General features: G+C 42.0%; 1 protein-coding gene across 2 annotated transcripts in view; it reads left to right on the top strand.

Moving 5' to 3' along the window:
* The window catches only part of gabbr2 (gamma-aminobutyric acid (GABA) B receptor, 2), a 280,917-nt gene that overhangs the window by 102,562 nt on the left and 161,920 nt on the right, over positions 1–16,435 (top strand). For both annotated transcript variants that reach the window (XM_057828393.1, XM_057828392.1), the window contains one exon: positions 6,545–6,682. In XM_057828393.1, the coding sequence (XP_057684376.1) occupies positions 6,608–6,682 (75 nt within the window). In that variant the 5' untranslated portion in view covers positions 6,545–6,607. The remainder of the gene's footprint in view (positions 1–6,544; positions 6,683–16,435) is intronic.

The raw sequence follows: 16,435 nt of genomic DNA, 5'->3' as shown, positions 1-16,435 counted from the left end.
ACACAATAATCTCTTAACTATCCAGGAATACAAAAAAATAAACAATTGCCTTAAGACCACTCAACATTGTCTGAATAAAGAAATGAAATACTGAAAAAAACGTCTGTTAGGGAATACCAAAAATAAAAACTACTCGAATTTTGCAGGTTAGCAAATTCATACAGTTTAATCTTATGCCAACTCTGATGCAGGTCAGACTTTCAGTAGCAAAATTAGTGGTGTGTTCCCCACCTCCACAACACTGACGTATTTTTTAGGGCTGTCAAACGATTCAAATTTTTAATCAAGTTAATCACAAATCAATTCATCGTAATTAATTGCATTTCAAACCATCTCTAAAATATGCCATATTCTTCTGTAAATTATTGTTGGAATGGAAAGATAAGACACAAGACAGACATATACATTCAACATACTGTACATAAGTACTGTATTTGTTTATTATAATAATAAATCCACAAGATGGCATTAACATTGTTAACATTCTTTCTGTGAAAGGGATCCACGGATAGAAAGACTTGTAATTCTTAAAAGATAAATGTGAGTTTGTATATTGTGACTAAATATTGCCGTCTAGTGCAGGGGTCCCCAACCTATTCCACAAAGGCCCACTGTGGGTGCAGGATTTCATTCCTACCAAACAAGATGACGACACTTTTTCCCCAATCTGGTGTTTTACAAGTGCAATCAGTTTATTGCAGTCAGGTGTGGCTTGTTTTAGCGGAAGCCTCATTGGTTCAACTTTCTCTGCTGGATCGGCTGGAACATAAACTAGGACCCACAGTGGGTCTTGAGGACTGGGTTGGAGACCCCTAGTGTATTTGTTGAGCTAAACGAAATGTTTGAATAGAGTTTGACTGAAGTCTGAGTATTATTTTGCATAGCTATTTTGATTGGGAATGCCAGTTCTCTTTGCATTGAGCGCTTTTCTTTTTGTGAACATTTTTTTTTTTTTTTGAGAGAGAGATAGGAATATTATTTTTGTTGTGTTTTCAGTAAATGATACTGTAGCGACTTAACTGTTCTGCCCAAATGCATGATGGGAAGTTGGGCAACCATGACTGTCAGTGGTGGCTGCAAATGGTATATCTTCTCTGCGTTGTGTTCAATGGAACGTGTTAAGAAAAAGATTATCACCTGTCATTCTTCCTCACGTCGCTCGCCACAATAGATATAATTGTTGTGGAAGAGATGCCAAATCTTTTCCCAATATATAGCATGGCCCCAATGAATGCCTGTGCCCACTCCACTCGCTTGTCTCTGCCTCTTAGCTCTCAACATACATAAAATGGCGCCATTGTAGTCTGTTTGCGGCAATGCGTGAGTGGGTCGTTCCGCGCATGCGTTAAATATTTTAACGTGATTAATTAAAAAAATTAATTAGCACCCGTTAACGCGATAAATTTGACAGTGCTAGTATTTTTACATTACTTACAGTAGTTGCTGCTGCTGCTGGCCGAAATAAAATTCTAATATCCCTTGTCTTCGAAAGGGGCAGAGGAGGCGGCATATTGTCGACATGTTGTATTTCTGTCTGGGCTGTGAGTGCGTGTGTTTGTGGTGGTGGTGGTGGGGGGTGTCATGTCATCAGCCAATTAAACGTGTGTTTGAGGGAAAAAATGGACCGGCACATTCAGCAAGTGAAAAGGGGTCAATGTCCACCTGAACATAATCAAGTAATTTACTTAATAATGGTAGGGTCAATTCTATCCATACAACATATGGAAAGACAATCTAAATCACCTATATAACAACTCATGATATCATGCCAAAAAGGTTGCTTAAAAGTGGGTTGGGACAATTTGAACATCCTGAAAAGTTGCTAGTGTAACGTCCCTACCGTCCCTATGCAAATCTACGCCCTTGTAGGCCATTATCCTACTACAGCTGATCAGCATACCTGTTTTTGGGTACCAACTTGTTGAACAATGCATTAGGACTTTTACGATTAACCCTGCAGCTTTTCATTCACTTTCAAAATAAGTCCCCAGCTAAATTATTGTACAATGTTCATCAAGTGTTGGTTTGGCAAAACTGTTTGGACAGAGTAAAATGTTCAATTTAGCCACAAAACCACTCTCATTTGCTTTAATTTTCAAACCTGTAATGGGTTTTCTTGTATAAATCTTCACTACTAAATTTTTCGCACACACTCCCAGCTGAGTGCGTGTGTACTTTTGAGCGCGACCCGGGCAACAGGAGGCCATCCGCATAGAAGAGCAGCACTTGCCCTTCCTTAATAAAGCCCATCAGGGCCATCACGGTGACCAAACCAATTGGATTTTCTATTTCTTAACTTTTTTTTTCAATGGGGCCACTGTGCTGTTGTTCTGCGGGAGATCTCATTCAGTTTGTCGACTGATGGCTAACAAGGTCAAATGACTCCACAGATGAGGTGCACTCGCCAGGCAGATGCAGACACACACACACGGACACTCCATCTCTGAGAATGGAGTGTCAATAATAGAAGAGTGAGGGCTGCTGATATCATTAGAGAGTGTGCGAATCACAGCAAAACTAGTTAGATGGTGTCGCTATCAGCTGGCTCTTCCTCTGCCTCTTCTTCTTGTTCGTTCTGCCTCATCTCATTTGTCCGGTTGCCATAGTAACGCAGAATCGAACGAGAGTAGGTGCTGCGGCAGTGTGTTCTCCCTAAAAAAAAAAAAAATGTACCAATTGCCTAATCCAACCAACAAACATTTAACTATTCGTCCGTCCGTCCATCCATTGAAATCAACCACCCTCCAAGCCTGGAAAAATGAGATTTCTGGAAAACGCCTGATAATCCCAACAACGGTGAAATAGCTTTACTTCATACCTATACAATGTAGCATTTGGATATACTGTAAATGTATCAATTGCTAAAGAAACTAGTTTGGCTTATATAAGGTGAAGGAATTTGACCTTTTAGCCAGACTGCCGGAATCACGCCAGCCAAACCGCTGGACGCGCGCTGGCACAGACCCAACGACCCGGGCCGAGACTCCGGCAACCAGGCCAAAAGGCCAAAGTCAACGCATTCACCTTAATCTTAAACCCTTGTACTGACTATTTTGAAAGCTAGAAAAAGGCTTCAAAGCACAAGTTGACAAGTTATTAGTTGTATAGAGTTCATTTTGCCTACACTTATAAATTCGTCAAACCCTTTCTTTTATCCCAGGCAATTGTAGGTCGTTTTATTTACCTGACATGTTTCGGCGGGCACTTCCGCCTTCGTCAGAGGGTCACTGATGTTGGTGTGACGCGTCTTTATCAGCTGATGGATGAAGGCATGACTCACCTGCCAGAATGACAGGCGAGTCACGCCCTCTGCTGTCCATTCACTCTTCCAAGATGCTGGTCCAGGTCGTAGAGAGCATTTATGCCCCCTCGTCCCTGTTGATGGTCCTCGGGCCCCGCTTGCGGATCTCAATGGCCTCCCTGATCCAGCGCTGATGTTTGTTTTCTTCGGTGCGGATGACTCTGGCCTTTTCCCAGTCCATGATGTGGTTTTCCCTTTTGCAGTGCTTGACAAGTTATTCAGGTCGACAGCAATCATACAGCACAGAGGGACCCAGGCGAGGATCCAAGGTCACCATATCACAAGTCAACAAAAGGTTCCCGAGAACAACGACCACAATTAGTTAAACATTCAGTCTTTTAAAGGCTCTCGCATGGCGGGCCTTGGGCAGGACGAAGGGTGTGTTTAGGATTAGTATTAGTGTCTGTTTGTGGGTTGGACAGGAGCATTCAGGAGTTACTGTTGTTAGGGCAACGAGGGTTGTGGAATGTGCCACCTCAGCGCAACATGAGTGCTGAGAGTTAACTTCTCGGTCGCCCCTAACCCAAAAGGCTAAACTCCGAGCGCTCACCTTAGTCTTAACCCCTTGTACTCACTCCATTTTGAAGCTGGAAAAAGGCTTCGAAGAACAAGTTGACTATTTATTCAGGTCGACAGCGATCAAACAGCAAGGCGACTGAGGCGAGGAGGCAGAGTCGTTCCAAGGTCACCATAATACAAGTCAACAAAAGGTTCCTGAGAAAAATGACAACGATTAGTTACACATTCAGTCTTTTGAAGGCTCTCGCGGGCGGGCCGTGGGCAGGAAGAAGGGTGTTTTTGGGATTATTGTCTGTTTGTGGATTGGACAGGAGGATTCGGGAGTTATGATTGTTAGGACAACAAGGGTTGTGGATTTTGCCACCCCAGCGTCAAAGAGGCTCTTGGAGTCTTATCAGTCGTGTTATCAGTTGGTTATCAGTAGTCGTTTCTTGTGTTGGGACAGGGCGTCCCGCCATTTGTTCTGGACTGTCCGGGAGAACTGATTGCAAGAGTTGGTGGTGCAGACGTGGGCTTGTCAGCGTCAATCTTGCTCAGTCAGTAGCATCACGCACATGTTGGGCTTCCGTGATAAGAAGGCGTCATGTAACTCTTATGCCCTATATTGTGCTTGTTTTCCTTAAACGATGCTATAAGTGCTATTTATTTTATACAGTCAACCAGCAAACTATTTATTTTATACAGTCAAACAGCAAATATGAGAAACGATATTATTCCCTGATTGATTATATTAAAGTGTGTTAGAATAATGCAATCAGTTTGACGGTGACTATGAGAATAGGTACTATCTCATTTCATTGGGGATTGTTAAAAAAGGTCGGCATCTCGGAACGTAGCCTTAGCAAGTTGTGGAAAAAAATCAGCAAGTCCACCTCAGGGTTCCTGTTAAAAGATTCTTTTAAGACAATTAGATACCACTTTAATGGAGTTATTCGTGGGGTCAAAACCTCGCAGGTGTATGGTCCCGTGGCTATAGGTATCGGCTCACAGTGCCCTCCTTTGTATCTGACATGATCCCATCCAGTACAGGTGTATTAGGAACGATTTGTGCATGATCAAGTAGACGGGCTACCAATCAAGTAAGTCCTTATGTTAGGAAAAAAATGAGAAAGTGAGTAAAATTTGGCCCAGTAAATACATTTTGCCCCCCCCCCCCCCCCCCCCCCACACACACACACCTGTAAGAGGGAAACGGGACCACCCCTAAACAAAAATAAACGTAACATATGACAGAAACCTCCAATTGGCTTTGTAGAGGAGGAAAAAACATCACTGTCAAAATGTTACATCTAAAAACATAGTACAGCAAAATAAATAAATAAAACATTCCCCCATTGATTAACTCATTCACTCCCAGTTATTTTCACCGGAGCAAGGCCCTTCGCTCCCAGACTGGGTTTTGACTGATTTTGCAAGGCCCACAGAAAATTCTGTTCTATTGCTAAATAAACATGGAACCCACCAAAAGAAAGATTACTCTTTTTTTCAGCAGAAAAAAAGTTAGTTCATATCTTTTTCCAAATAGCTTAGTTTGAGCAATTTTCCAATTTCTGATGAAAAAACACGAGAAATTGAGATTTTTGTGAAAGCATACATTTCAAACATAACTTTAACTTTAACACAGCTATTTTTTGCTCTAGTTACATCCCATACATCTGACTGTTTTCCTTTGACAAAATAAGATACACAAAAAGACAAATAGAGCTTTTGATAGCAAAGTAACACTTTATTTACACATAAGTAACTGTAAGATGACACTGTTCTGGCTGCAACAGCCGGTTAAACCTTTCCCTCATAAAGATGTTTTTTTTTTTTTTTTTGAGTCTCTGCGGGCTTTGCTCGCGAGCAGCACGGACTCAGTCATCCTCCGCTGCACTAGTGGTCCCGGTCGTTCTGCTCGGTCGTCCAGCGCCTAACATCCCGGACGTCCTACCGGTTGTTCTGCTCGGTCGTCCGCCGCCTGGCATTCATTCGGTCGTCTTCCGCTGGCGCCCGACCGTGCGGCTTGGCCGTTCGTTGCCGTTGAATCGGATTGCTGGTCCTACCAATGCGCTACTGCCCTCCAGTGGCTAGTTTTATTGCTTTATAATGGATTTTCAGCTTTGTGCTTTGGAGCTAAATTAGAACCCAGAGATGTCTTTTTGGGGAAAAAAATGTTTGGGACACCGAAACAATTAAAAATAGAACGTATTTATAAGTTTTTGGGAGCAAATGAGTTAAGGAATGGTAAAAAGTCTGTACCGTACAAAAGCGGAATGTTACAATACAAAAAGAAACTCGAAACATGAAAGAAACATCTTCACCCCTGACCAGTTGTTGGAAAATGATGGACACAGACGCCTGAAGGAAAACTTTAATCCACCTCATTAACAAAAAATAAACAGATAAACGACAAGAATGGAGGCTAATAAAAATTGGGGAAAAAAAATAAATAAATAAAAATGGGTAGAAGCAAGGGAAACAAAAAAAATGGCAAAATTGTACCGTTACTGCGATTAAAGGACTGAACAAAAAGTACTAGACTTAAAAAATTTTTTAAAAAAACCTGAGCAGGTTAAAGAATTTACAAAAATGAATCTACCTTTTTAATAACACTGCGATTTTGTAACAATGGCAGCACCGTATGTCTCTTTTTAGTGAGGCAACACCGAATCTCTGAATACCGGGCTTTCTTCCACCATCTTGTCGTCACTTCACTGTCCTCTTTTTCTTTGACATGTGCAGTGTGACAACGCCAAGGGCCTGCGGGCCTTCTTCGACGCCATCTGCTACGGACCCAAACACCTGATGATTTTTGGTGGCGTCTGCCCCTCTGTCACCTCCATCATCGCCGAGTCCTTGGAGGGATGGAACCTGGTGCAGGTACGAGCTAATGTTCAAATGTTGCCACTCGCTCGCTGTCAGTATGCAGACATTCTCTTCATCTACAATACATGTTAAGAGATTTAATGGAAACATTACTTTTTAAAGCTTTTGTTAGGACTACGCTGGCTGTGAACGAGTTAAATGTTAGCTTTTGAGCAAACAACAGCTGAATAGCTTTATCTCTGCTTCCAGAAATAGTTTTTACAAGATTCTGGATTATATCAGCGTGCCTTTTTTTCCTCTTATTGGCTACTCGACGACGGCGTTAAACATTCCCGCATGTGCTTAAAGCCAGAGATACGGCGGCGCCTCCTTCCTCGGATGAACAGAAAAACGCTCCATCTGCGACGAGCAACGCAAAAGGTTACTGGCTGGCGATAAGATAAGGCCAGAAGCCGCTGCCGCCAGCAGATAGCATAATTCAAGAGGCGGCGGCTTAACGCCAATGTCACATTTACGCCGCGTATCTCCTTCCGCCCACAATTACGGCCAAAAGGACGCCTCGCCAGAGAAAGGATTACATTGAGAATCAGGAAAAAAAACACATTTCTTTCATATCAAACGCTCAAATTGTTGCCTTTCGGTGATTTTTACTGTTTCTGGGAGCATACATAATGATATATCAGGCCGAGACGGCAATCTGTATGCATTTCATGGTGCATTTACCTGGGATTATTGGTCTGCGGGCAGTTATAATTAAGCTCTTAAAAAAATCTGCCTGGCAACAGCTATCAGCTGCTTTTGGTGTTTTGTTATTAATAAAATGTGCAGTACCTATGCCTTTGGGTATACAGGTACCGTAATTTCCCGAATATAAGGCGCACCCCAAATTTACTTGTAAAATCTAGGGAAAATGATTATACCCGTTTATAACGCGCACCCTAATTTTAGCAAAAATAAATAGAAGAATACAAGAAAACCGAGCTCGTGTACAGATACAGAAATGTCATTTTACTGACAGGTGAAACACAGCACAAGCATAGCATATTGGTAGTTCAAAACATTACCATAAACTGACAATATTTACGGTAATAATATGATTTGACAATATCTCCAACTTACCAGAATCTAGGAGAAAACAAAACAGATGTGACTTTTCTTTTAAAGGCTGCTGTATAACTTGCTCGTTTCATCTTGATGAATTACGGCTGGGCGATATGGCCTTAAGTACGTATCACGATAAATTGAGGAGATTTACCTCAATAACGATAAATGACGATAAATTCGCCCAAGCGGACAGTTATGTAATTTGAAAATTTGAATCAATGCATGGAATACAAATTAACCGTTTCTCGTTAAATTTATTTACCAGCTTTCAATTTAACAATTGCACATGCAGTCTAAACATTAAGTATTTAAAAAAAAATCTTGTAAACAATAACAATTCTAGTGTGAACATTTATAACAGCTTGTATGACTTGAAAAATGTACATTATAAAAATCACTATGACGACTGTGCAAACATGTCATTCTAACACAAATGACTGGCAGCTTTAACAGTACACTTCAGACAAGTTATTGGTAATGGCTGCTGTGACATAATTATTCCACACAAGTGTTTACGTCAAGGTTTCAGGTCCCCCCCCCCCCCCCCCCCCCCCGAACATTTTTTAATACATGCACCCACCACACAGACACAACCAGATTAAAGCTGTATTGCTCTGATGCCAATGAAACATTTAAGCTTTTATGATGGCAGAATAAAGCAAACACATACAGAAAAATAGCTGTGGCCATTAAACTGTCATATTATATACATGTATAGGCTTCACTGTTGGATTATACTTTGTGCTGAGTGCTTTACCATCATGAAAGCTTTCAGAGAAATCACACAGAGATACCAAATAACGCGACATAATGATTGCTACATGAAGTCCGTGCCCAGTCCACTCATTAATTTCAGCCGTTTCGACGAGGTTATTGCCGCTATCGGACTCCATCACGTTCATTTGTAGCCGCTGTTAGCCGCTTGCGTTAGCTTGTGGCTTGGCTACCAGAAGAAAGCACTGACAGCATCCTCTCCTGAAATCGTGAGAACCAGGGGGGACAGCGGGTGAAAGCCTGTCTGGAACCCGCCAAGAGTGTACTTAATGTCGGGTGAAAGTTTGGCGACGCTAACTTAAGCCCGACTCCATCCCATTTACTTGTAGCGTTAGCCACTAGCGTTAGCCTACCGGGCTTCTGTTTGTTTGGCTTCCTGAAAACCACGTGACTCCCTACGTAAGCACACTGCCTGCTTTTTTAAAGGGGAATGAACATAGCCGAACAACAGAGTCAAAGCGGGATGAAAAGACTATATTTTCTTGTTTTATTAAATTACCGGATTTACCGACATGGTCAAAATTACGTCTGTCATCATGAAGAATTTCGGTAACGGTAAATTTTCGGTTTACTGCCCTGCTCTATGATGAATAAATGTTTCTTCCATGGATTGATACGGTAAAATGAAAGTGAGAACGTAAGTCGGAAATCCGTGAGAGCTCATCGCTGTCAACACAACAATAACAATAGGAACTATTGTTACTATTGTTGGGTTTGAGTGTCCCGAGGGACAGATATAGTTGACGGACACACACAGGAAGTCTGTGTTGTTACGTTTGTTATGGTCCGACTTGCGGAGCTGCAATCAACGTTGACTCACATGACTTCAAGAAACTAAATTCTGTGCTTTATGAAGAGTGAAAAAAGCAGAATTTAACACAGATTTCGGCCGATCAGAGTGAAGTTTTACCAAAACAAAATGGTGACGTCACTAGAGGTGTGCAAAATTTCCGATTCTTAGATTATTCGCGATTCGGCCGTGGAAGATTCGAGAACGATTCACAAACATCCAAATTCCGATTATTGAAATATGCCAAGTAAAGCGGAAGTACAACACACTCAGCGCGCCGCGCGGTCAATGAGGAACGGAGCGAGAGTAGCTAAACATCATGCTTCTCGTTACCCGGCCCCTCCGGTAATGCCAATGCTCAACTCACGGCTCGAGATAAAAAAACACAACAACATACCTGACTGCTGCCGAAAAGCTGCTACAAAGTACATCCACATAATGTTACGGTAGATATCATTTATATAGGACTAGATGCAATATAGATTCGGTCGCGTTAGCAGCACACCTACAAAAAGCTAGATGCGGGCGTTAGTAAGCGGCCGCCATCTTAAAGCAGTACACTTCCCTGCAAGGCTGTTGAGCGAACCTTCCAAACAAACCTAATTAACTTTTTATCTAAAATACTCCTAAATCGGTAAAATATTGATTGAATCTATCTTTAAAATAGTTTTAAAACTTTCACATGTCGAAATTCAATTCAATTCAATTTTATTTGTATAGCCCTCAATCACAACAGATGTCTCAAAGGACTTTACAGAGGCAATATGATACACAATTAGAAATGAAGCAACAAAGATGAATGGATACAGTTCAAGTCCAGGGTATCCCCTATCCTTAAGACCCTCCATGCCGGCAAGGAAAAACTCCCAAAACTCCAGAGTCAATTGGGAGAAAAATGAGAAACATCGGGGAGTACCACAGTCAGGAGAGATCCACTCCCAGGACGGATAGACAGGAACCCCAGAACTGCTAATGGGAATTAGCAGGCGAAATTACAGTCCGTAAAAATGCAGTGGTGTAAAGGAGCAAGACGAGGTCTATCTAGCTAGATGAGACGGGGGTAGCAGCGAGGACGTCTATCCAAAAAAAGTAGAAAGTAGACAAAAGGGAAATTATGGAATAACGGGAGCAATTTTAACAACTTTAACGGTTGATTCACAACATTAAATTAATTAAATGTAGTTTAAAGCTGCTGATACAGAATGGGGACTGGAGTTTTTTTATGTACTGTTATTTTTGTATATTTGTTTACTGCTATATGTTAACTTGATACTGAAATAGTAGTTTGGTTTAGCCTTATTTTTGAACAATTTTGGAACTAATGTACAAAACATTAAAAAAAAAAATTTTTTTAAAAAGGAGGGGGGTGCATCAATAATCGTTTTATAATCGAATCTGAGCCTCTGAATCGTAATCGTAATCCAATCGTTAGGTGCCCAAAGATTCCCAGCTCTAGACGTCACGTACCGTAATGGTCGGCAACGGATCGCCGCATACGTTTCTTCAACACAACGTGGCCATGTCAATAAAAAAAGAAATTGGTTTATGTATATATATATATATATATATTTGTCTCAATCCATGTACCCGTTTATAATGCGCACCATGATTTTACAAGTTGATTTTGGGGGGAAAAAGTGCGCGTTATATTCGGGAAATTACGGTAGTCCCCGGGTAACGGCCAGTGTTGTCAATCTTACTTGGATTTTAAGCTGTAGAAAAACGAAAGCGTGTACATTTATCTGACTTCAATGCAAAACGTGTTTATAAATGTCTGTGGGAATTCTGCCTAGTAACAAGAAACAGGTGGCTTTGCTGTCCAGAATCAGAGGTGTAAACATTCCTGTTGGCTTTCGACATAAAGAAATCCTGTACATTCCAAATATTGGAACTATTTAGTCTCCGTTGCGCGCTTGTTCTCCACCCGCCTTATTGAATCAAACCAACACGACAGATGGGAGCTTTTGGTTGTTTATTCTAGCATTAAAGTCATTTAAATCACAATATTTTTTTTTGATAGGTGACCCGCTATTTGTCTGCTTTATAGGAGAAAGAGTTCACTAACAACATGAGGGAAGCACAGGAGAATACAAATGGCAACGCAAACATTTGTTTGAATGCAAAAACCACCGCAGTGGGAAATAGAGACGCTTTAACGTCGCTGCCAAGTCTTTTTATTTTAATTGCACAAATGAGATGTATACCTCTTTGTTTCGCCGTTGTTTGCTTAGCACGTATTTATCCAGCTGCTGTGTGCGCGTGCTGGAGGGCTACGAGATGATTAGCCCCTCTGCTCCGTCTCGCTGCCTGCTGCTGATGCTGCTGCTGGCTTTTATGTTCCCTGAGCTAGATGTGTACACATTTCTTGGTGTTACGCAGTAATGCCGAGCATTACTCATACTATTTTGGTCACAATATAACCGGCACAATTTTACTAACAATGTATTTTTCACTCTGGATGTCTACAAAGCATCGGTTTGATCTTAGGACGCCGGACAATTCGTGGAAAAAAATGAGAGTTGAAGCCGCGATGGAGATAAACGGGGCCTCGTATACTTGGCGGCAAGTCTTTGAAATGATGATTAAGCTTTGACGCCATGCACTACCCAGAATAAACGGTGTAGGCAGAAAAGCTTGGCAATTTAGCGTACCCATCTGTCTAGGATACCTGCTTCCAACCGGGGTCCGTTTCAGTGTCTTCCCTGCTAAGCATTCATCAAAACCGTGGTTTAGCTAAAAACAGGCTGTTTGCAATCAAAAAGGTTTGATCCATTTCTGGCATGGGCCTTTGAGACTTTTTTGATGGACATCAATCTCCTGTTTTTTGTCTATCGGCGAAACGAATTTGCTTCTGAAGGAATCTGACCTTTTAGCCACATTCCCGGAACCACGCCAACCAAACCGCCGGACCCGCACTGGCGCAGCCCCAGCAACCAGGGCCGGCGAGTTCCAGACAACCCGGCCAAAAGGCCAAACTCTGCGCGTTCACCCCAGTCTTACACCTGTGTACTGACTTCATTTTGAAAGCTGGAAGAAGGCTTCGAAACACAAGTTGACAATTTATTCTGAGTCGACAGCAATCATACAGCACAGAGGGACCCAGGCGAGGATTCAGGGTCACCATATCACAAGTAAACAAAAGGTTCCCGATGATGACAACGATTAGCTAAACATTCAATCTTTTTGAAGGCTCTCGCAGGGCAGGCTGTGGGCAGAAGAAGGGTGTATTTGGGCGTTGTTTAGAATTATTGTCTGTTTGTGGATTGGACAGGAGGATCTGGGAGTTACTGTTGTCAGGGCAACGAGGGTTGTGAATTTTGCCACCTCAGCGTTAAAGGTGCTGCTCTAATCAGTCGCGTTATCAGTTGGATATCGGGTGTTCTCCGGTGTTCCTTGTGTTGGGAAAAGGCGTTCTGCCATTTATTCTGGACTGTCTGGGAGAACTGATTGCGAAAGTTGGTGGTGCAGACGTGGGCTTGTCAGCGTCAATCTTGCTCAGTCAGTTGCATGACACACGCGTTGGGCTTCCGTGATAAGAAGGCGTCATGTATCTCTTATGCCCTATATTCTGTTTGTTTTCCTTAAACTATGGTATAAGTGCTATTTATTTTATATTGGGTGTGTTAGAGCAGGGGTTTTCAACCCAGTCCTCAAGGCACACTGTGGGTCCTGGTTTTTGTTCCAGCCGATCCAGCAGAGACAGTTGAACCAATGAGGCTTCTGCTAAAACAAGCCACACCTGACTGCAATCAACTGATTGCACTTGTAAAACACCAGATTGGGGAAAAAGTGTTGTCATCTTGTTTGGTAAGAATGAAATCCTGCACCCACAGTGTGCCTTAGTGGAATAGGTTGGGAACCCCTGTGTTAGAGTAATACAAACAGTCAATCGATAAATACAAAAAAAGATACTATTCCCTTCATTCATCGCCTTCTTCTAGCTTTCAAAATCAGTCAGTACAAGGGGTTAAGAACTAGGGTGAATGCGCAGAGTTTGGCCTTTTGGCCGGATTGTTGGAGTCCCGCCGGCCCGGGTCAGATTCCGTCACGTCCCAATTTTTGAGCCCTGAAATAGCCATTTCAAATCGGATAACTTCATTCATTGCTCAATTACTGGCACGAGTCTTGAGGCTAGATCAGGGGTCAGGAACCTTTTTGAACGAGAGAGCCCCCCCCCAAAAAAAAGAAGAGTGTGTTTGGGCATTGTTTAGGATTATTGTCGGTTTGTGGATTGGACATGAGGAGTCGGTATTGTTACAGGGCAACGAGGATTGTGGATTTTGCCACCTCAGCGCAACGTGAGTGCTGAGAGTTCACTTATCGGTCGCGGGTTCCTCCTTATCAGATGTTCCTTGTCAAGACAAGATGTCCCACCATCTGGACTGTCCGGAAGAACTGATTGCGGGAGTTGGTGGTGCAGACCTGGGCTAGCAGAGGTCTTGCCTCGCCAGCGTTAATCTTGCTCAATCAGTTGCATGATGCAAACTTCTGTGATAAGAAGGCGTCGTGTATCTCTTATGCCCTATGTCAAGGGTTATTCTGCTTGTTTTCCTTAAACTATAAGTGCTATTTATTTATATTGGATGTGTTGGAGTAATACAAACAGTCAAACAGTAAAAACGAGAAACGATACTATTGCCTGATTGATTATATTTAGTGTGTTGCAGTAATACAAACAGTTGATCCTTAAATACGAGAAAAGATACGATTCCCTTCACTTATTACTTTTCATCCACCACACAGCTGCTGGAAAAAGAAATATTTCATCCTTCTGCATCATGATTTTAAGACACTGTGCAGGTGTGCGCTGGTCCTCATTGGAAACGCAGTCTTCCTTCAGGCAAAAAACTACCGCTTTTGTCCACCGGCGTCGCTAAAATCAACCAAAACTGAAGTTACGCAGTGTTGCTCTCACCTTCATTTTGGAAAAATGTCAACAACTAAACCAGTAAAAATGAGGAAAAAATATATTTAATTATTGATATAATTGCATTAAAGAACTTTCAAAAATGTGTTAAATATTTATAAAGATGTATGGTTTAAAAAAAAAACAGCCACACCCTCATTCTGACAAGAAAATCGTGCGCATATTCAAAAATATAACTTGTGTTTGATCTCACATGAGATAAATCTCCCCACCCCCTCTTGGTGTACCGCATGCGTTAGTTAAGGAAATATGTAGCTCACCGTGAGGTTAATTACACACTTTGCATAAAGCAGGCGAGGCTCTGATTCATGATATCTATCTACAGTGGCGGCGGTGTTACGAGGTCTGCCGTGCTGCTTTCCTAAAAAGAGTTCAAGCGCCTCCTGACTGTGATCTCCTCATTATGCATCTCTCTTGGTGAATCACAGCGACGACACCTTTTCATCTCGTACTCGTCGCCGGGCGCAGTTATCACTGCTGGCGTGTCAAAAAAAATGGACTTTTCCTGAAGGAGTCAATGAGTTTAAAAAAAAAAAAAAAAAAAACCTAAGGAACCGATTTCTCGGTCAAGTGTGATTAGGTATCGTCCCAACTGAGGTGTCCTCTAGAACAGGGGTTTCAAATGTATGGAGGCGGCCCACCCGGGTTGTTTCGCTTTGACAGGCCCGTTCATACTGTACATACAAATTCACAGTTTTATTTTGAAATTGGCCCTGTAAAACCGTACATTTGTGTGATCGAGTGCACACACTACTGCACTCGTTCATTTGCCCGTTCCTGGTCGAAATGGATGGGACGTCGAGCACAGTCAACGGCAGCCAATGAGTTAACAAGCAGTGACCCAAAACTAACCGGAAGTAATCCCGAATCAACAGGGAATGATCCAAAATTTACAAGAAGTGGCCTGTAAGCAGTGTTGTTAATAACGGCGTTACTAACAGCGTTATTTTTTCAGTCGTGAGTAATCTAATTAAAGAGAGAGCGGGAGTGGAGAGGAGTGCAGGGAGTTGTGACGCCGTTGCATACGTGATGCTAGGTGGCTCCAATAATACCTGACTATAGCCAATAGCCTACAAACTACGTCCACATGATGCTACGGTAGATATCACATGTAGTGCTGCAACGATTAATCGATTAACTCGATTACCCAAAAAATATTCGAATTAAATTTTGCTGCCTCGAGTATTCGTTTACATAAAGTGGCATTGTAATGGTTTGTTTTGAAAGTGTTTGCATTTAGTTTTGTTGATTTGGGTGGATACACTGCCCTCTAGTCTGCCTCATTTCACACGGCTGAATCCAACTGCTCCCTGACCAACATAAGCTAAGTTTTTGTTTGAACTAATTTTTTATTTTTTTTAAATACATTCGTAATTTAGTTTAAAGGTATATTTAGCCGTTTTTTTTTTTTGTGGAAATATGTGTTTGAACTATTTGTTAAGAGCATTGTAAAAAAACATTGGCATTTTATAGCATTTAAGCTTGCGGACTTTTGCTATGTAAGTTAGCCAATTGTTCTTTTGTTGTACATGTATCCTCATTTATTTATTTTTTTTATACCGTTTGAGGGTAAGGAATTTAATTTTTTTATGTTCCTTATCCGATTACTTAATTATTCGAACTGACCACTGTAGTTCATCGATTAATCGACTACTAAAATAATCGATAGCTGCTGGCCTAATCACATGTATATAGAAGTAGATGCGAAATGACAGACTCTGCAGCGTTAGCACATGTATTGAGAAGTAGATGTGAAATGATACTCACCGGCATTGGTAAACAGCTGCCATCTTAAAGCAGTAGACTTCTCAGGAAGCCCCTGTTGTAGAGAACCTTCCTAGCGAGCCTAAAAAACTGTATGTCTAAAATTCTCCTAAATCGGCAAAATCCTGACTTGAATCTAGCTTTAAATAATGAAACGGTTTTAAAACTTGTCGAAAGTAGACCGCCAGACCCACGCTGGCGCGGCTCCAGCGACCGGGCTGGCGAGACCCCACAACCCGGCCAAAGGGCCAAACTCTGCGCGTTCACCTTAGTCTTAACCCCTTGTACTGACTCCATTTTGAAAGCTGGAAAAACACAAGTTGACAATTTATTCTGAGTCGACAGCAGTCATACAACACAGAGGGACCCAGGCGAGGATCCAAGGTCACCATGTCACAAGTCAACAAAATGTTCCCGAGAAAAAAAAATGGCTCTCGCCCTGCTTTCG

Source organism: Corythoichthys intestinalis, chromosome 22 (genome assembly GCF_030265065.1).
Source record: "Corythoichthys intestinalis isolate RoL2023-P3 chromosome 22, ASM3026506v1, whole genome shotgun sequence".
Lineage (NCBI taxonomy): Eukaryota > Metazoa > Chordata > Actinopteri > Syngnathiformes > Syngnathidae > Corythoichthys > Corythoichthys intestinalis.
Note: the sequence above shows the minus strand (reverse complement) of the source record. Positions and strands in the feature narration are given on the sequence as shown.